General features: G+C 37.8%; 1 protein-coding gene across 1 annotated transcript in view; it reads right to left on the reverse strand.

Annotated features, from left to right (window-relative positions):
- adamtsl3 (ADAMTS-like 3) overlaps positions 1-22,495 on the reverse strand; it is a 328,086-nt gene that overhangs the window by 93,241 nt on the left and 212,350 nt on the right. Inside the window, exons 16-18 of the mRNA XM_056461028.1 lie at positions 11,950-12,239; positions 7,480-7,609; positions 504-708 (exon numbers count right to left, since the gene is read on the reverse strand). Coding sequence (XP_056317003.1) covers positions 504-708; positions 7,480-7,609; positions 11,950-12,239 — 625 coding nt within the window. The remainder of the gene's footprint in view (positions 1-503; positions 709-7,479; positions 7,610-11,949; positions 12,240-22,495) is intronic.

Below are 22,495 nucleotides of genomic sequence, written 5' to 3' on the forward strand. Positions count from 1 at the left end.
CCTAATAGAACACTCAGATCTTTAGGATCAAATAAACTAGAAATTCCAAGAGTTCAGTCAAATCAGGGTGAATTGGCTTTCAGCTACTATGCCCCTCGCTGCTGGAATCAGCTTCCAGAAATGATCAGATGTGCTCCAATATTAGGCACATACAAATAAAGACTGAAAACACATCTGTTAAGCTGTGCCTTCACTGAATGAGCACTGTGCTACGTCTGACAGATCGCACTATTATGTCTTTCTTTTCTTTTTAAAATTCTTTTATAACCTGCTTTAACACATTTTAATCTGTTTTTAATCATTTTATTGTTTGTTTTTTTTATTTTCTTATACTTGTCTTTTTTTATTCTTGTTTATGTAAAGCACTTTGAATTGCCACTGTGTATGAAATGTGCTATATACATAAACTTGCCTTGCCTAGTTTTAAGAAATTGGTTTTAATGATAGCAAAGTAAGAGATTTATTTGCCTTGTTTTCTATTTAAAATCTCAAGCATCACAAACCTGCTGCCATTCCTCAGCCTCCCAGGATGATGGACAAGCCACCTGGTTGCAGGCCTGTAGTTCATTGGGTCTTTTCTCCACACAGTCTTTGCTGGACAGTGATTCAGTGCGGTTTCCAGCCACAGATCTGACACAGGACACACTCCTCGTCTGAAGCCCCACACCACACGACACTGAACATAGGTTCCACACACTCACCTCCCATCTGACAGAAACACACAAACACAAACCACTAGAAATGTAAGGGGCATACAGTACATGATGTTTGACTTATGATTATTTTTCTTCAATCTGAAACTGAACGAATCATAAAAAGTGGGATTTATTTATCACAGTGGGGTCAGGCTTGAACTTAAGGGTACTTTCACACCTAGATGTTTGTTTCGGAACCTGGCACATTTGCCCCATTAGCTCGGTTCATTTGTGAACACCGCAATCAGGTTCAGATCTGCACCAAAACAATCTGTCTGAGACCACCTGAATGAGCGGATTGATTGTAGTGAGATAGCAATCCAACCCAGAAGGCACGGGACATCAACGTGATGTCAGATTGATGCTGTACCCCAATTTTGTGGAGGCATTTTGTTTGGAAATGAAACTCAGGTTGACTTCAGAACCCAACGTCAGGTCAACGTCAATGCTCAACGTCCAACATAAAATCAACCAAATATCATTGTCTAATGATGTTACAGCTTGACGTTGTGTGAATTTTACCACTATGACGTCTATCAGATTTTTGGATTTTGGTTGCTATACCTGACGAATAAATGTCAATATTTGTTGTCAATATGATGTTGGTTTAAAATATTAGCTCGAGATTGGATTTTGGTTACTTTCCAACAAAACCTAAAATCAACCAAATATCAACGTTATTTGACGTCATTATTGGATGTCAAAATAACGTTGTCCTTAGACACTGGCTAGACATTGAATTTTGGTCACTTGACATCACAACATAAATGTAACCTAATATTAACGTCTTATGACGTTGTATCCCTGCTGGTAATGGACCAACCCAAAGTATATATATATATATAACCCATAATATTTATATATACATACCAGGGGTGTAGATTTAGTGTGGACAGAAGGGACGTGACCCCACCAATATCCACCAACTACTGAAATGTCCCCACCAATAATTTAATTCACTTAAAAATATTGCGCTGTCAGTATAAACGTATACATGCCGAAAGGGCTAAATCACGTTCTCCCCTCAAGTCGCACCACCCCCAAACACAAATGATTATTGTGATTGGCCGTGCCTTTCCCTGCTGTCATGTGAGAGGCTGCTTTAAGATACAAGCAGCGCCAAAACTGCGCGGAGGGGGGGGGGGGGGGGGGGGGGGTGAGGATGGCGTTAGCAAAAAAAGGTGGACATAAAGAGCTTTTTTCAACAAAAAGTGTAAGTCACATGAACTCAAGTTCGCTACTGAATGAGTCCATCATGATAATGCCGCTTTGTGCCACTAGTGTTTTTCACCGCGTTAAGGTCAGTCTAACGTTATAGCAGACTGTCTGTGAACAATATTCCCTCAAAACTAACTGCAGAATAAACACCTGTAAACATATATGACCCTGCCAGTTCTCCTAATGTCTTAGAGTAACATCTTCAATTTCGGTTGAAACAATTTGTCAGAAAAACTACAGCCTGTGCTCCATCTTTTAATAACACTATGAGACATGTTTCATTTGTACAAAAAAATTTAACTAAAGTCTTTATTAAACTCTCTCTTTATCAGATAATAAACATTATTTTAACATTACACTTTCAGGCCTGTAACCAGCTTAATGAAAGGAGGTTTTTTTTTGTTTTCTGAAAAACTGAACCTTTTTGCAGTTATTCACCTGATTCACTATTCATTCTGTTTAACTGAGGTATAAATATTACATTTTAGTGACATATTAAGAACTCATTTTTGCTGGATTATCTTGTTGGATAGTTATTATAGCTACACTTTTTGATGTAGGCCTATCAAAAATATTTCTGACCATTTTGTCAAATTGCTTTATTTACAAATGTGCACACAGAAGTGAGAACTTTAAATTCTTAGAATAAAGAAATGAAGTGTTCAGATGCTAAAACCTCTAAATGCCATGTAAAATGAGCATTTTTCTCAGCCTCGTAAATTCATGCTCAATTATTTCACTTTACAGGCAATGGAAAGGATGTATTCGTCACTATAAAAGTAAAATCACTGAGTCCACACACAGGAGTTGGAGAAAAACGCTCATTTTAGAAAAATTATTAAATGGCATTTGGAGGTTTTTGCATCTAAACTCTTCAAATATGAAAATATACTTATTTTTAAAAAACATTTTTTTTAATCCTAATTTTTGGGGGGGAAATCTGTTAAAACTTGATTTAAATTAAAAACTGAAGCCTACTGGCAAATAACAAACTGGCCAGTGCATTTAACATTCCTCAGTGAGAATTTGGCCATTTGAATAATAAGATAAATTCAAACATAATAATAATAATCCAACTTTAGGTCTTTCAAACCACCTGAACCCCCTTGGCTACGCGCCTGACTATTTAATTTAACTTAATAAATTGCATGAAGACAGGATTAATTAATAATATATTTTAACAGCAGAATAATTAATAGCAATTTATAAAATATATAATATAAAAAAAACAATATTCATTCTTGGCGGGGGTGTGGGGGGATTGTATTTACTCGTCACCACCAATGTCAAGTGCAAACCTGCGCCCTTGATATATACAGGGCTTTACATTAACACCCGCCAACCCGCCAAATGCAGGTAGATTTCAGCTCAGGCGGGTAAGACAACCGCTCAAACTAGCCACTTTGGCTGGTTGGAAATAATTTTTACATTGTAGTTTTTTTAAAGCAGGGTTCGACAATAAAGATGGCCCAATATGCGTGCAAATGTGATCTTAATCGAGAAGCAGCACGACTGACAAAAACAACTGTGTTCGCGCGAGCAAAAGCAGGTGAATACCTTATGAGAGGATGATTACTCACACGCACAGGTTATGTGATGCGCGCTCCCGTTAACTTGCGCGAAACAACTGTGTAGAGGAAACGCAACTGGTGCGATCGGTTCTCTTTGAAATAGACTAGACAAAAAGCGATGCTCGTGTACCCACAGTCCTGCTGCTCAAGAAAAAATAATAAAAAAAAAAAAAAAGTTTTGCTTACCGCTATTTTTGTTAATATAGTTTAATTATCATCCTTTACAATAACATTACTTTAATTGGGGATTAACTCCCCATTTATGTGTAGTTAACTGCTGGTCTGGGACTTTTAGCCAGGACAGATTACTGTCCATATGTTAGATACATGACAATATATCTTTTTAAATGTCAATTTTTAAAAAAAAACTAAAGTTTTGTTAAATAAAAAGTACATGTATGCAGCTATATTTTTCTTGTTTTGACACATTTAACATGTGTGGCTAAGAAATATTTATTTGTTTTTGGTGTGGTCAGAGATAAATTTGGTAAATCCTTAATTTTGTGCCCTAAAAAGTCATGTGAAATAAAAACTAATTGCAATGTGACAACCCATTTGCTCATGCACAGTGAGCAAGCTCATACACAACACACACAAAAAGTGAAAAGAATGAGGAGGCATGTGGACAACACAACATCTAAATTAAGTAATTTTAGCATGTCAAAGTCAAATGTATTCATATAAAATATATTTTCCAAACAACAAAAGTGTGGCTAGTAAAAATGGCAAGTGACTAGTACTGTTGGAAATCTGCAAGCTACAGTGGCTGGTGATCAAAAAAGTTATTGTCAAGCCCTGTATGTGTGTATATATACATACATATGTATAGATAGGGCAGGATTCCTACCAGTAAATGTGTGTTTCATGTAAATCATATAAAATACGAAAGTAAAAGCATTCTAAACTATTGCTGAGTGCTGTTTATCCGTTAGGAAAATTGACAGAAATTACCATCTGGTATTTTTCCATATTTTATTATCATACTATTTTGTATGAGGCCTATTGTTTCCCTTGCTCATTTCCGCATTGACACCTCGAGATCAACATTGATCTGCATCATGATCTGACTGCAGTCTCGGTTCGTCTGTTAATTCTCTCTATCAAGCCTACAATTTATAATTCTAGCCAATATTTTTTAAGATCATAATTCATAAATAAAACAAAAATTATTAAACGTCAACTGAAATGAGGCTATGCAGGAAAAATTCTTACCTCTGATTTATATTTGGTGACTGTCTGTGGGTGTCATCATTCATTCAAAACGCTTTTCACCTTTTCACTTATGATGTCTTACTGCTCATCGTCATAAATTAAAGTAACAACATATGACAGCTGAGCGGAATATTCGGGACTGTGAAAAATAAATCGTGAAACTTGCACGTGACTTGTTTTAACAATTTTGGTCCATTTAGAAACCTTGTAGTGTGAAAACGAACCACAGCAAGAACAAAAAGCAACATTGTAATGATTTTAATCCCTGTTTAGAAACAAAACACTCAATCTACAGGGATGAAAGCAGCCTAACTTAGATGACTTAGAGGATCTTGAGATCCTATAATACAGAAATCTTATGAAGGAATAGTTCACCCCAAATAAAGAACATTTACTCATTGTTTACGTGCCCATCAGTGCTTACAAACCTTTATGAATTTCTTCTACATAGCCCTTTGTGAAAAAGTTTTGCTCCTTCGATAACTTGCTATGAGTCTGTTACAGCACTGTGGATAATTTTGGGGCAAATCAGCCTTGCAGAATTGCTGTAATTTACCCACATTGGAGGGTTTTCGAGCATGAACCGCCTTTTTAAGGTCATGCCACAGAATCTCAATTGGATTCAGGTCGGGACTTTGACTAGGCCACTCCAAATACTTCATTTAGTTTTTCTTCAGCCATTTTGAAGTGGACTTGCTGATGTGCTTTGGATTATTACCAAAGATCGCTTCAGCTTGATGTCACAAAAATATCGCAGGACATTCTCCTTCAGGATATTTTAGTACACAGCATAATTCATAGAACACTTTGTTTTCACACAGGGCTATGAGGTTTTGTATTTTGTACCTAATTATAAAAAAAACTGCATGATGTGTTTACTTGCGTTATCTATCATCTATTCTAAGGTGAAAGTACCATAAGTTTGAGGACTTAGAGATCAAGAGATTCTATAATAAGGAAAACGTCATTATAAAGGGATAGTTCACCCCCAAAAATGAACATTTACTCATTGTTTACTTGCCCTCAAGTGGTTACAAACATTTATGAATTTCTTTTTTTAAATATACATAAAAAAGCCAAACATATTTCATACCACAACAAACTATAAATCCATAATTTTGCAGAATATTGAATCTATTTTGTACAACAATAAAAACCATGGTCTATGAACAATATGATCTCCAAAATTCCACAACATTCATAATCTTAAAGATCCATACAAATTAAATCATATGGACTATATATATAAAACACCTGGCCTTTCAAACTGAAACAATACAGTCTGAGATAACAATCAAGCTTTTGTCCATAAACATAAGAGAGGTTACAATATTGCGAGCCGCAGTATATAAAAAGCCACATGAAAGATATCAGCTCCAGTAAAGTCATTTATTCCATAATGCGCTGCTCTAAAAAGCCAGCTGTCCTGCTTTTGTTGGCAAACGGTCAGTTAACAGGAAATCACATTATTTTCATCACATGTCCTTATTCTCGGCACAGCCTGACAAGCCTGTAAGATTGCATCTGAATTTGCTCTTTGAACGTAATCTAGGCCAGCGGGTTCAATTTTAGCTCCTTGTTAAGGAGCTGGATGAATCATGATGCTTTTCCCCCCCTCACTTTGGTTTTGCATGCAATATCTTTCCATGACAAAACACATTCAGTGTTGAAAGAATTCATTAGTGGCGTTTGCTATTTTTACTGCACATTCCTATGGTTAAAGAAAGCTGTGTTACATAGCTGTTGTTTTTTTTTAATGATGAAACTTACACCTGGCTTAAAACAGATTTTACATTTACAACTAATTATTAAAATTGATGCTTATGTAAAGTTATATAAAGACAATGGAAGCAAAAGAATAACAAAAAGTAAGGACAAAAGAAATGATCTGCTTGTCCTCCAAGGATAAAATAACATAGAAGATTGAAACATTCATTCATAGTCCCTTATTTATCAAGGGTCGCCACAGTGGAATGAACTCTTTCAGCCACAATCGAGCACTGGGAAACACCCATACACTCTCATTCACGCACACATACTCACATGGCACGGTGGCAACCCCAGCACTGCTGCCTCACAGCAAAAACGTCACTATTTCTAGTCCTTATTAAGCCAGCCGACGTTTCTGTGTGGAGTTTACACGTTTCTCCCCATGCTCACATGGGTTTCCCCTGGGTTCCCCGGTTTCCTCCCACAACATGCAGGTCCAAAAGCATGTAACTTAAGTTAATTGACTAATCCAGATCAGCACCATAGACATGCTCCTAGTAAATAGTTATTTCTCAAGAGCGATCACTATCTGTTGATTAGCTTTTACAGCAGGGGAGTTCTTGAGATCTACTTTAGCTCAAACTCCCTTCTCACCATGCATTGGGAGGGAGCCCCGGGCTCGAGGATCTTATGAGTTCAGGGTTCTCTCCTGGTACAGCATGCCAAACACGCTTTATAATCTATCATCAGCTAAGTGTAAAACAATCTCTTAAACATTAATTAATAGTATTATACACGAGCGTTTTGAAGCACGAATATCTATACATAATACTTTCTTTACATAGAACAATAGTATTGTCAACAAAAATGCATGCAAAGTGATCATAGAAAAGTCAATTTACGGGTATGAACCGTACAGATTAAGGACATTTCCTGTTAAACAGGTTTTTACTGTAGCATTTGTTTAATTATTGAAATTACAGTCATTTTTTTACAGTGTATGAGGAAGGAAAAAAAGCTTATGAAACAATATGAATTAAAACATACAGTGGAGATTTCTACTTGGACTTTACCTTGGAGGGCACGGCTGAGGGTTACAGATGCGCAGCAGGGAAACTGGAGCTTTGGATCCATTGCAGAGCAAGTCATCAACAATCTCCTTCTTCAAGGTGCTCACACACCTGACAACAGCCATCTGTTTGCCTGCAAAACAAACACCGTGAGCAAACAAGGCTTTGGCATAGGACATTTTCAAATATTACATACTGTAGCCCAGGCTGATCATTATCATCTCTCTGAGCAATTTCAGATTTCATGCCAATTGCATTTCACCCCGGAAAGCTGGAGATGTAAAATCCGAATCAGTCATTTATTTTAAGACCTAAACAGATTAGAGAGCCTGTTTTCAATATTCCGCTCACATTTAAAGCTAAAGTCATTTAGGATTACTTATGGGGGTGATCCAATCAGCATTTTATTTCAGCCATTAGTAGTTTTATTCAGCAAGGATGCATTAAACTGATCAGAGATTATAGTTATAAACAAAATATGCAGGAAAGAGCCTACAATGCTTAATGGTAGACTGGATTGGTTGTGTTAATTGCTATTAAAATCTTTACCTGCAATTTAATTAACTGAGCTAAACTGAACTGAACTTAAACACTACAACCTGAACTACACTAGTGCACTATACAAATAAAGGTGAATTGAATTGAATTTATGCATTGGATGTTGTTAATTCACATTTATTTTCGGCCCTGCAAATATTTTTTGTTTTGTTTTGTTTGTTAATTAAATTTTTTATTTGCAAATAAATTATTAGATTTTTTTTCACACCTCTAAATTCACAAACTTTAAATTTTGAAAACAGATATTCTCATCACCTTAAACCAATTAAACACAAGTTAAATTAAGATCTAGATTATTCTGTTTTAGTTTCATCACGTAAGTGTAGTATAGACAAACACTATAGAATACACAAGACATCTCACTATCTTTTTGAATGGGGAAAAGTGTAACGGTCAATATGGTGAATAAAGTCTAGTAGGGTTGGGTACCGAAAACCGGTGCCATAATTCTGGTGCCACTGGTGCTGCAACAAGACCGTAAAGCAGGACGCAAACCAAAAGCGCCACGCAGTGCCATGCATTTTAGAATTCTAAACATAGATTTCTATCAGGGTACACACACCGGCGCTGCAAGTCAGCGGCTGTCCGTGGCACCCAGCCACGACTCAGGACACTGTTCATATTTCTGCCGCACCACAGAGCGCCATCTGCATAGTTTCATTTTAAATAACATGCAAATGTGCGCGTCTGGTGTGTGATACTTTCAACTGTCATGTGCGCGGCGTGTCGTGGCTCTGAGCGACGCATCTGGTGTGTGCATCAAAGGCATCAAAGGCACACATGAGTACGTGTTGTGTCGCACCATCTCTAAATATTTAATTCTAAACAGCTTTGAGGGATACAGGACACCGTTAGCAATGTCAGGCATTTGTTCTTGTTGCATATAGAAGGCAAAGTGCGCAGTACGGCGCATGCGGTGAGCGACTCCATCAACATGCATGATCGCATTCATCTAATTTGCTTAAACTAAGCATTCTAAAGTATGGCTATATTTTACAAGCAAAGATTCTGACACACCAACATGCAGCAGATGCTTTACAAAAGTTGTGCGTAAGGGCAACACGTCAAGGTTGAGGAATGGACTGTCTTTGACAGCTTGTGACATCATCTGGCACTTTCAGTGAGTATGTATACATGGACACCAATACTCTGGTTTTAATATGATTAAGACAATACTCTGATCAAAAGTCTACCACGTAAACAGTGACTTTTGATTATCTTAAAGGACCACAGACACAAACTGCGCAGACGCAGTAACTGAGTGTGGAATCATGGGAGTTGTAGTCTTCTTTACGTCCTTCAGGACTCCTGTAGAAATCATGTTAATGCATGAGTTGAAGTGTTTAACACTTATTGGTAGTATGAAGCAGAATAATGCAGAGTTCAGACGGCATGATTTTAGCCCTGATTTTGACTCGCCGACAGGTTTTTGAGAAATCTCCGACAAATGCCTGAAATCGCAGGCAAATCGGTGCTCGTGCACACGAGAAACAATCACACAGTATGAATTATGAAAGACGCAATCTGAGAGAATCGGCGATAAGTCGCTGACGCCTGTGAGATATTTGGCATGCTAAATATCTGGAGCTGTCGGCGATTCAAATCATGCTGTGTGAATGAGTTCTGATTGAAAATAATTCAGTGTCGGTGATCACCTACAGCCAATGAGATAGCAGCATCCACTAGCATGGGTACCTGCAGGCCAGCGGGAGGTTGGGGGAGAAGTTAAAAGCGCTCATTATCAGTTTATTTGAGCCCAAGAAAGGAAGGAAAAAACTAGTATAAATTTGGCAGGAGCACTCATGTCTGTTTGACGTGTCATCTGAGCAGTATCACAAAAAGAAAAAGGTTGAGGAGAAATTGAGAATTCTCTTCAAAACCCAGGTGAGCAAAATGAGTACATTTTCTACCTCACTAAAGGCTACTTTCTCATTATGTAGTTGATAATGACAACTACACACTTCTCGTGTGTTTGGTTGTGAGGTTGTGGTTTAGTTTGGACAAAGTTGTTGGCGATTCTTCCTATTTTAAAGTCATGCAGTGTGAAACCTCCTGTCAATGATCCATCTTGCAGTGTAAACACAACACAACGGAACGCTAGCCCAGAGTCATGCAGTGTGAAAACATCCGTGACACGACTACTTTGAAAATCGTGCAGTCTGAACTCAGCATAAGGGGCCGATTACACAGAACGCACCTTTTTTGAATGATTTACTAATGGCCATGAGCGTTTTGTGTGCAGCTTATGCGCCCTACGCGCCTCACGTTTTAACCGCAGACTAAAAGACGACTTTTGAAGATGGAGGAGAGACTTGTGGTTGCTGTTTTGAGTTGTCCAATGCTGTATGACTCACAAATCTTTAATATCACAATAATATTAAATATTAAAATTATAATAATATCAACAACAACACTCTTGCCAATACGCAGCTGATTCAGTTGTTGCCTAGCGTCATAAAAAGCACACCACGCTTCTTTTTTTCTTGTCAGCAAACAAGGCAGTGTGGTGCGCCTCACGTTTTTGGGACATAAAATCACGTTCGGTGTGATCAGCCCCTACGACTTAAAGCTGTGGAAGTGAAACGAGATGCTGAAGCAATTGCTTATGAGAGACGAATGTGACAACATGAAAACAGCAGAGCTTTTATTATGCCACAATCCACCGCTTACGATTCTTTACAATCATGTGGATAAGAAGCAGCACTGCTTTCTCAAATTAAATACATTTTAGCCATGCTGAAATAAACCAGCTTAAACAAGCCTAGGCTGGTTAAGTGGTTTAGCTGGTTGACCAGCCTGGTTTAGAGGGGTTTTGGCCATTTCCAGGCTGGTTTCCAACTAATTCCAGCCTGGTCTTAGCTGGTCAGGCTGGAAGATGACCAGCTAAAACCAGGTTGACCAGCCTAACCAGGCTGGGAGCCCAGCCAAAACCTGTTATGTCCAGCTTAAACCAGGCTGGTCAAGGTGGTTTTAGCTGGTTTTAGCTGGTCATTTTCCAGCCTGACCAGCTAAGACCAGACTGGAAATGGCTGGAAACCAGCCTGGAAATGGCCAAAACCCCTCTAAAACCAGCTTAGGCTGGTTTAAGCTGTTTTTTTCAGCAGGGAGGCTTCCGATATAATGTAGCTGTGTGCAGTTTAATAAAACACACAACATAATAAAACCTGTTTCTCTGTTTTCTGTAAAACCAAACCAGAAATCGAGAATATGTGACGCCATTAGCATGAACATACAGCACATACTCCATCTTGCCAATTACTTACTTCGCAGGATTTAAACATTCTCGCAAACATTAGGGATAATGTAAGTATATAAGTCAGCAAAATATACAACACTGTTCTTGTGGTTTTTGGATATTTCAGTGAAAATGTACATATTGTGCCTTTTGGAAGTAATTATTGATCAATTATGATTGGTAATCAATCAATCAATGAGTCATATCTATAGTTGTTCAAGTCCACATGAACTGGAAGCTGTGACCGTTTTTTATTCTTCTTCATATTGTGATGCAGTTCCTAGAGAAGTGGAATATTAAATGAGGAAACAGTGGGTATGGCTTATTTTTTCTACTGCGAGCTGATTGGATGTAGTAAAGTAGGCATTTCATTCAGAATGATCAGTAAAGGGTTTGGGGAGAGTTATTACAACCTAACAGACTCCTCCTCTTCACCATTTGTTGACAGTTGGAGGGGCGTGGTTAAGTATGTTAGCCACGCCCAATACCTCAGACAAATCAGACAATTTAATTCAAAACAAAGAGGAAGTTCATTTTCAGATTTCAATTCAAGATTACAATTGCAAACAATTTTCTTAATGACACGCACAGATGAATTGTTCAGCACAAATCTAGCAATGTGAGCTAACAAAATCAATATGATTAGTTCTGATTTCATGGGGACTTTAATGGAGACTCACCGACAGCACATGATGCAGAGCAAGCAGTGAAGCCAATGTGCTCCCAAGCATAACTATGCTGATTAGGGCCCTCAGGGGTTCTCAGGGGCCACCGTGAGGAGTCTGGAGCCACCAAACAGGGCCCTGAATCACAGCTCCTTTGAGAGGAAGGCTTTTCCTCATTGCACTCTTCATCAGGGAGTTCAACCTCAGCTTGAGTGAAGGACAGCAGGACTTTACACTTCACCTGACGCCACTGAACTCCCAGACCGCAAGAAACACTGCAGGATGACCACGGTCCCGGGACAAACCTACACACACACACATAAACAGTTGAAGTCAGAATTATTAGCCCCCTGTTTATTTTTTCCCCCAATTTGTGTTTAATGGAGAGAAAAAGATTTTCAACACATTTCTGAACATAATAGTTTTAGTAACTCATTACTAATATTGATTTATTTTATCTTTGCCATGATGACAGTAAATAATGTTTTACCAGATATTTTTCAAGGTTTTACTAGGTTAATTAGGTTAACTAGGCAGGTTAAGGGTAATTAGGCAAGTTATTGTATAATGATGGTTTGTTCTGTAGACCAGTGTTTCCCAACCCTGTTCCTGAAGGCCACAACAGTACACATTTTCAACCTCTCCCTAATCAAACACACCTGAATCATCTTATCATAACATCAGAAGAGACTCCAACACCTGAAGTTAATGGGTCAGAAAAGGGAGACATCCAAAATATGTACTGTTGGTGTGCCTCCAGGAACAGGGTTGAGAAACACTGCTGTAGACTATCGAAAAAAAAAATCTAGCTTAAAGGGGCTAATAATATTGACCTTAAAATGGTTTTTAAAAAATTATAAACTGCTTTTATTCTAGCCGAAATAAAACAAATAAGACTTTCCCCAGAAGAAAAAATATTATCAGACATACTGTGAAAATTTCTTTGCTCTGTTAATCATCATTTGGGAGATATTTAAAAAAGAAAAAGAAAATTGACAGGGGGGCTAATAATTCTGACTTCAACTGTACATACTTACACACTGACGTTGACTGACTGTTACGTTTAATTGTAGTGGCATGTATAAACATTATTTCCATTGCAACTTATATATACTGTATGGACACAATAGCTGAAAGGACTAGCAATTCATTTAAAAATAGAACTAAAACAAAATAAGACTCAAATAAAATTAAATGAATATTCTGGGTCAAAGCTGAAAATTAAAATACTGAACACACGTGGCCAAAAAAAACGAAACCAAAAATGCCTTGTAATAATTATGTATTATTTTATTAAATAATATAGTTTTGTCAAACTTTTACATTTAAAGGGATAGCTCACCCAAAAATGAAAAAAAAAAAAAACCTCACTATTTACTCTCCCTCAGTTGATTCCAAACCTGTATGAGTTTCATGAACACAGAAGAAGATAATTTGAAGAAAGCTGAAAACCATTGACTACTATAGTAGGAAAAAAAATACTATGGCAGTCAATGGTTACAGGTAACTTTTTTCAAAATATCTTCTTTTAGAAGAAAGGTTAAGTAAATGATGACAGAATTTTCATTTTTGAGTTAACTATCCCTTTAACATAATAACATAAGGCTTTTAACATAAGGGGCTCTATTTAAGTTTAAAGCGAATGGCGCAAAAGCATTAAGGGCAAGTCCAAATCCACTTTTGCTATTGGATGGAAAAATACGGAAAACAAAAAGATGAAAAAAAAAAAAAACATGGTATAACAGGGTTGTGCTTATTCTCTTAATGAGTTATGGGTGTGTTTTGATCATAATGTGCATTAAACCAATCAGAGTCTCATCTGCCATTCAAGAGTTAGTCGGGTCGCACATTTGCTACTTACATGGCAGACTTTGTGAGTGACTTATTGCTTCACTATAGCGAGAAAACAGTTAAATAGATCATCTGCAGCACGAGGATAAAGAACGAGTCTCCTCCATCCGGCCCTTTACTTTCTCTTTACTTTACTTTTCCTCTTTACTTTACTCCTTTACTTTTTGTTTTGTACGAACTCCACTGAAGACATCCATTAGCCTTCATATTTAATTTAGTTTGTTAAGCGCAAAGATTTGTTTCAAAACTATTTCTAAATTCAGTTGTAATTTCCAGCAAAGGAATAAATGAACAATAATAATGAAGTGTGGTTAAAAACTGAGCTATATCCAAACACACGTCCTATTCTTATGCCCCATATGAGGATGCATACGTCTCCAAAACCCGACAGGTGGACAAATCTAAACTTGTTTTTATTAAAACAAATATAAATATAGCAAATTAAACAAATATAAAAATAACATGTTTGGTTATTTAAAATAACACGTGTAAGCGTTTGGACCTGCATAGCCGCATAACTAACATGCTCTGAGCTGGACTTTAGACAAGCTTCTAGCTGGTCAATGGCGGAGTACTTCAGTTCCTCAAAATAGCAACACACCAACAATGCACCTTAAAGGATCACGAAATCCCCCTTTTTCAGTTCAAGTCTACCTCAGACAGTGCAAAGAAATAAACAGTCAGTAATTTAATGCCCTGCTACATTTGTCATTCGGAATTTCATATACACATAACCACAATTTGTTCTAGCATTATAAAGATAATCGTGTTTACATAAGCACTATAAATGAGGAGGACTTTCCTCCTCAATCCCTGGGTCTGAATGCAGGCACAGTGGATTGCAATAGAGTCTCTTGCCCTGTCTATTCCAACCATTAACCCTGCCGGTAACCTGGAGGATTTTAAACATGTGCGAACACAGCAGCATGGATATAGGCGATGTGTCTGAATGGTAATGAACTGAACTGATAAAAGACAAAGTCTACATTCTCCAATTCTCGTACAGCTATCCCGACAAAAATGCTTGCTGCAAACCAACAGCTTTGCTGTATTGGCTGAACCCCGTGGATCATGGAAACAAACAACCCATGTCTCACCCAGTCATTGGGTCTCCCAGCTTGGAAAGTCTGTCTTGCCTTCGGAAAGCATGTGCTCTCATGAATAATTAAGAACCAGGCTCTTCTCATAGGAGAAGAAAACTTCGCTATAAAAAATAATAAGAAACCAACGCATCATTACTCCACTTGTCACCTATTTTGATCCTGCTCCAAAACTTTATTTTCCAAAAAATATTTTAAAACCAGAAGAAAAATCTAGCTGACAAAAGCTCAAAATTATCCAGTTTTCCCCACAATTAAAGCTGGCAGGTGCTAACATTGTCTTAACCGATGCTCAACACACACAAATCTGTTACCATCTCAAAAAAAGTACTCCAGGGTTTAACACACCTCCTTTCCAGACCAGCACACCCATGAGTCCACAAAGTGGCGCAAATGAATTGCTACTTAAACAATGTGGCACAAATCGTGAAAATTAGGGTTGCGCTGGTCTGAAAACTGCGCCATACACGTCTTGCGCCTTATTGTGCCAGGTGTATGATAGGGCCCAAGGTCTTTAACATAATAACATAACATCAATATAAACAAACAAATGGAGTAAATATATATAGCTAACTAATGAGTAGGCCACACGGAATCTGCGCGCGCAGAATTCCACAGATTTTCCTGCAGAATTCTGCAGATTTTTAACCTATTATTAATTCTGTCTATTTACTTGAGTAATATGTGTAAATCTATATTTATTTAGTGTTTTTTTTTATTAATTACAGTAATATTACTGACTAATATGAAAATGTTCATCTGATTTATGTACAATGCAGTGTGTAAAGTAATATTTTCTGTCTTTTAGTAGATATATTATATGAGAGACTTGCATTTTTTAAACATTAAATAAAAGGCAAAAAGTTGTTTTTTTTTATTTTATATATTAAGGTTTTAGTTATGATACTCCAAAAATAATTCTGCAGAAATCCGCAGATTTTTACCTAAATTCTCCACAGAAATAGCAAAAAACGTCTGCAGATTCCGTCTGGCCCTACTAATGAGATCTTATTATAATGCGCTACCATATAGTATTTTATAATTTAGCCATGTTTCAGTGTTTCTACCCATAGTGCGGCACGGAAAGTCAAAACCTTGTTCAACTCGAAACACTGGCTCTAATCTTTTCTACAACAATAAACCCAAGAACTATAATAGCTGTAATAACAATGAAACCTAATGGATTTAAAAATAATACTGAGCTAAATTGATAAATATGGCATTAACATGGACTAAAAGCCTTTGATTTTTTTTAGGAGTAAACCACAGTTAGAATAAACGTGATCATAAAAATAGATGTGTCAAAGTCTCCTAATGAACCACAGAATGATTTTCCATATTTCTGGTAAGAGGGGAAAAATGACCCTTTTGGAAAATATTGCTGAAATTCGTAGCTCGCGTGATCTGTGCGTAATTGGATGCAGGAATGAAAGCATGACATGTTCTTCACCACCAATGCAATAAAGCAGAGAACTAAGATGAACATGCTTTGACGATGAATACTTCTTAAAAATTGTAACAACGAATGCACTTAAAAGGGCTAGTGCTGTACATATCTGTGAAAGTATTTAAGTATTGTGGGAATGCGTTTTGCCCGGAGTGGGTGTCAATGCACACCTCACGCCGCCCACTGTCTAAACACTTTCCAGGCTTAAGGGATTAAAGTTTATGAGATCTGTAATTCCCCATAAGCCCCAAAACATGTCATGTTTGGACTAATGCAAGGGTGTCATTCAGGGAATATTATGATGTCAGAACACCTCATGTGATTGAGAAAACAGGCTTTTGAGTTTTTCATGATGACGAGTGTTAGCGAATACACGTGCAGGTTTTCGGTAGTGCTTTTTTAAAATGTCTGCTACATTTGCGCATCGATGGATTTGCTCTTTAGGGTTTGGACTTTCAGCAGTGAAAATCAAACAACACTGAACTGAACTGAACTAAACTGAACTTGAACTGAAAGCTGGACTGACAGGTTCAATTAACTAGAACTTCTTTGTATAGCTGCTTTGACACACTCTACATTTTAAAAGTGCTATAGAAATGAAGATGAATTGAATTGAATTGCTACAACATCCCTTGCGGCAATGTTATGAATGAAACTCATACTTGTATGCTTTATGAAATGTTTTCTGACACTTTTTTTAATGCAACGCCTCATTAAATTGAACATGTTTATTGTAGGTAGCGTCAATTGCCAAAAATAAAGTCAAGTTTCATAGCATTTCACCAGCTTAGTTTAAGTTACTCAATAAGAGATGGAGCAGAAAAAAATATATATTCCTGAATGATATTTATTACTCATAGACGTTTTGCAGTCAAAAGGGAGATCTTAACTAAATTAAATCGAACTTGTATACACCACCTGACAAAAGTCTTGTCGCCTATCCAAGATTTAGGAACAGCAAATAATAACTTGACTTCTGGTTGGTCATTTGGTATCAGATGTGGCTTATATGAAAGACAAACGCTTATTTAGCTAAATAAAATATGATCATAACTTGATTTTTAATTATTTAATTAGGACAGTAAAGTCTGATTTTGCTAACATAAAAGTGTTGTCACTTAACAGAAATAATGTCCAGTATAGAATATAAAGTCATGCTGCAGTGGAAAAAGAGTAAATATTGTGTCTGACTCCCATGAGCTTGGAGGACTGCATCTCTGCAATGACTCAAATCACTTATTAATAAAGTCATCTGGAATGGCAAAGAAAGCTTCATGCAGGACTCCCAGAGTTCATCAAGATTCTTTGGATTCATCTTTAATGCCTGCTCCTTTATCTTACCACAGATATGCTCAATAATGTTCATGTCTGGTGATTGGACTGGCCAATCCTGGAGCACCTTGATCTTCTTTGCTTTCAGGAACTTTGATGTGGAGGCTGAAGTATGAGAAGGAGCGCTATCCTGCTGAAGAATTTGCCCTCTCCTGTGGTTTGTAATGTAATGGGCAGCACAAATGTCTTCTCTGCAGACCTCTTGCACGCCCACATACTGAATGTAAACCCAAACCATGATTTTTCATTCACCAAACTTGACTGATTTCTATGAAAATCTTGGGACCGTGTGGGTTCCAGTAGGTCTTCTGCAGTATTTGTAATGACTGGGATGCAGTTCAACAGATGATTCATCAGAAAAATTGACCTTCTGGCACTTTTCCAAATTAACAACTAGAAGTCATAATTGTTTGTTGCTCTTACAACTAGGATCAATGACAAGACTCTTGTCAGGTAGTGTAGGTAGCAATAAAAAAATGACACTGTATACTGTACTAACTAAAATAAAACATATTTATTACAAATGTTTAAGAACAAAATTAATACTAATTGAATAAATCAACAAAATTTAATGTAAAATAATAAATTATTAATTTATATAACCACAAACATTTAAATTTAACTAACAAGAACAAAAAATAAAAATAAAAAAGATTACAGTAAAGAACACATTATTAATATAATATAGAGTAGGCGGCATGGTGGCTCAGTGGTTAGCACAGTTGCCTCACAGCAAGAAAGTTACGTGTTCGAGTACCGGCTGAGCCAGTTGGCATTTCTATGTGGAGTTTGCATCTTCTCCCCATGTTGGCGTGGGTTTAATCCTGGTGCTCCGGTTCCCCTCACAGTCCAAAGACATGCACTATAGGTGATTTACATGAACTAAATTGGCCATAGTGTATGAGCGTGTATGTGAATGAGAGTGTATGGGTGTTTCCCAGTACTAGGTTGAGGCTGGAAGGGCATCTGCTGTGTAAAACATATGTTGGAATAGTTGGCGATTCATTCCGCTGTGGCGACCTCTGAAATAGAGACTAAGCTGAAGGAAAATAAATGAATAAATAATTTGGAGTAATATTACAGTCTGTAATTAGACTGTTTATTTTTCCAACCAAACTAAAGAAGCATTATTTTAGTGTTGAGAGTGATAAAGTTCCCTTCATATATTATCAGTAAATATTATTACATCATCAAGCTACATGTTTTTCAGAAAAAGCTTCTAATTTTTGCACACGAGAACACATCTCATCCTTATATCCCCTGACAACACACATGCAAAAAAAAAAACAGATGAAATATAACTTCTGTAGTTACAAGTGTCGCCAATTTACTGCTCAGAATATGATGTGGGTCTGTTTCGCTTACCAAGACATATGTGAGTGTGTATATCAGTGAACAGCACTCAAGAGTATTCTAATCTCTGGATTAGAGTTCAGGAGGACAACACTTTTTTCCTCTGTGCGTCTCCTCCACTTTTATCAAAGCAGGGATAAGATGTGGCAAGAGACTCCTCAACTACATCCAACCACCCAAATCACAAAGGCAAGCGTCCAGCCATGAATTCCGCAGCAAAGTGGACCCGGGGTCGCTTTGAGATAAGGCCCAAGTACCGAACCCTGGTGCACGCCACCTTAGATCACCCTAAATTTAGTTACTGGAGCTATGGAGCGGAACGCAAAAAGAAATGCTGCTATCTCTGAATGCTATATTCTCCTCAAGGGTGTAATTCAAGATTCAAACGGTAGACCCTGACCTCCCCCGAATACAAGTGTACGATTTTAAGTGTCCTTCAATGGCTCTTCTGTAAACCCTTAAACATTTTCGCCTCTCATTCTTCTTGTTTTATGAGTCTCAGTGATAGATGCCTTTGGTAGACCGCAGGGAGCGGTGGCTGTCTGGAAGTTGGCAGCCCACAGTTTGCGGCTTTTAGTGGGGGTAGCGGGGGTCCATCAAGCTCCCCTGCCAAGTATTAACTTGGGGTATCATTTCAGATACGGGAGGAGGGAATAACTCTAATAACAGCACTACAGGGGGGTGAGAGTGGCCCGTGGAGCCTTGTTGAAGTAATGAAAGGAAACTGGACACACAGAGGTCAGAACGCAGACACGCTCAACTCTGGTTTCAGTGGTCTTTTTATTCGGATGAGAAACCAGCTAATGAAGCCTGCTTCTTGTCCAGTTCTGGTTGAATAGAGCTTGGTGAAATACACCTTTTTTAACTACCGCGGGGAAAAAAGCACAATCCCAATGTGAGGTCACTAAAAATCCAGAGTAGCAGGTGAAAGGATTCATCTCTACGGGTCAAGAATAATTGAGAATGAAATAAAATAATAATACGTGACTAGTGTAAAAGATCACAAATCTCACGGTTTGGATGAGGCTTTTTTAGTCATGGATCAAACCATTTTTTGGATCAGTCAAATGTAATTTGCTTTCCATTCATTACAAAAACAGTACTGCAAGACACTTTTGGTTTTAACAAACCGATCTTAGAAGCTGTAATTTTATTAAAAATAAAATGAGGAAATAATCAGCTGAATAAAAATAAGTTGTTACCACTGTTACTACAAACACAGGCTCATTGTGAAAACGTAGCCCTGCGGACGTTTCTGGAGACAGCGAATTACGTAGGCGGAGGTACGTATGGCTGCATTTCATTTCTTTAAACGAACGCTACGGGGCGGTGTGACGCCGTTCCTTTTCGCGCTTACCAGCTGACCGCTTACCTCCATATGGACGGCATTCCGGCTGCAACCAGTTTGTCCTGTTAGCGCGCCACGTCCGTCGACAGATTTGAGATGCAGAGAGGAGTTGACCATGAAGACGGGGGTTCGAGTCCGGTGAAGAGCGGTTCCAGAAAGCAGGTAAGACAAAAACAGAACCCAAAATATAATAATGTGGTAAAAAAAAAATTTTAAAAAGTCAGACGAGGGCTTTTATTTTTTTGGATTGCTTTTGAAACATGTTGGTTGGGTTTAGGGAAGGAGGAGGGTGGGTCAGCCGATCGTTCGCTCAGTCAGTCAGAAAGTCTGTCCAAAAGTGAGTCGACAGCGGCCTCTGGTGGGTTTACGTGAGAACACCAGGCGCGAATGGCACTTGCGAGGGAAATTTGTGATCTCGGAAAAGCGTACACGGCGACCTCTGGCGGATTCGCGAAAACAAAAACTGCAGAAAAACGTGCCGCCGGGACGTATTTCACCCTCTCCAGAAACGTCCGTGGAGGTACGTTTTCAGAATGAGCCTGGGTTGGTTACTACTGTTGCTGATAACGCCAAATGTAGAAATGTAACCTAATTTGTACAACCGATATTTATTTTTAGTCTCATTTTCAATATATGATTCAGTTTTTCACTCAGAAAACTTCATGTTTCATTGCTAGATAGTTCATTGTTGAAGAATTATTCAGTGGCATATTTTTGATGGCTGGTTGTCGCCACCTATTGGTTAAATAACATAATTGCTACCTACAACTTTCATTTTTAAGTGTCGTTAAATGCATATGATGGTGATTTTAATCTTTACCATAAACATCAGAGGTTATATCGAAACCATACACTGTTATCCCAGTACCTCTGTGTTTTTTGACTGTTTGTAACTTCATAACGAACTCGAAAGATTAAAAACTGAATCTCTTTCTTGATTTTTGCGTTTTTCAAACACAGATTTGAATGCAGCGATTCGAAAGATTAATAAGCATATTCAAATCACCATAATTTATGTTGCGTGGGTGTTGAGATCTCGATCTTTTAATGATTAATCGTGCAGCTTACTCTAAGTGCATTAAAGCAGGCTAAACAAGTAGTGACAGAAAAGTTCTTTAATAACCTAAGAAACACACCCCATCCTGAATAACCCACCACAACTTTTTCTGTCATCATCATATTTTACAGGAAAGCTTAAATGCTTCATACATGTGATTTGAATGATGTGAGAGGTGATCTCTTTGGATCGTTACAAATTTGGGATTAATCTACAAAAAAATGTTTTATTATGCTGGTCACGTGTGTTGTGGGTTGTGATCTGTACAAATCACGGATCAATCATAATCCGTTGCAGCTCTATACGTGACTGTATTGAGCAAGCGGCAACATCCCGCTCTCCCTTGTGAAGCTTATACGGAAGTATCTGAAACTGCAATTCATCGACTGGCCATTGGGGGCTGGCTCCAGAAACTCCAGATGTTCACTGACTGCATTACTAAGTTGGCCATTTTTACAGCTGATAAAAACATGTTTACAGCCTGGTAAAAAAAGATCGTTTTGGTGCATATAGCTAATACTACCCTTCATGACAACTGTAAGGGGGTCAATTCTTTTATAACTCATCCGTTACATTTATATTAAGTCTGCATAATTAAGGGCATGACCACTTGAGTGACAGCTAGGTCTTGCTGGTCGCAGTCACGTGACCTCAGCTGATTCTGGCTGATTAGCTGCTGAATTGGCATATATATCTTATCATATTTTTGTTTTGTTTTATGTGGCTTTACACAGTGAATTGCCTTTTGGGAAAATTTCTTACAATTAGCAGTTGATATGGCATGCAGTGTGCACTTAATTGTGCTCACAAACCATTCAAGTGACCTCCATTTGCCAGGTGAGTGAAATTCTTATTCTTGAAAATTCTTTAACAGTCATCTGAAATGTTGTTGTACAGTGTTTTGCCTGGATTTCATAAGTAGCCTTGCATTTACTAATACAGACTATGGGCCCTATCATACACCCGGCGCAATAAGGTGAAAGACGTGTATGGATCGATTTGTTGCTATTTTCAGACCAGCGCAACCCTAATTTTCACGTTTTGCACCATGTTGTTTTAATAGCAAATCCATT

This window comes from Danio aesculapii, chromosome 7 (genome assembly GCF_903798145.1).
Source record: "Danio aesculapii chromosome 7, fDanAes4.1, whole genome shotgun sequence".
NCBI lineage: Eukaryota > Metazoa > Chordata > Actinopteri > Cypriniformes > Danionidae > Danio > Danio aesculapii.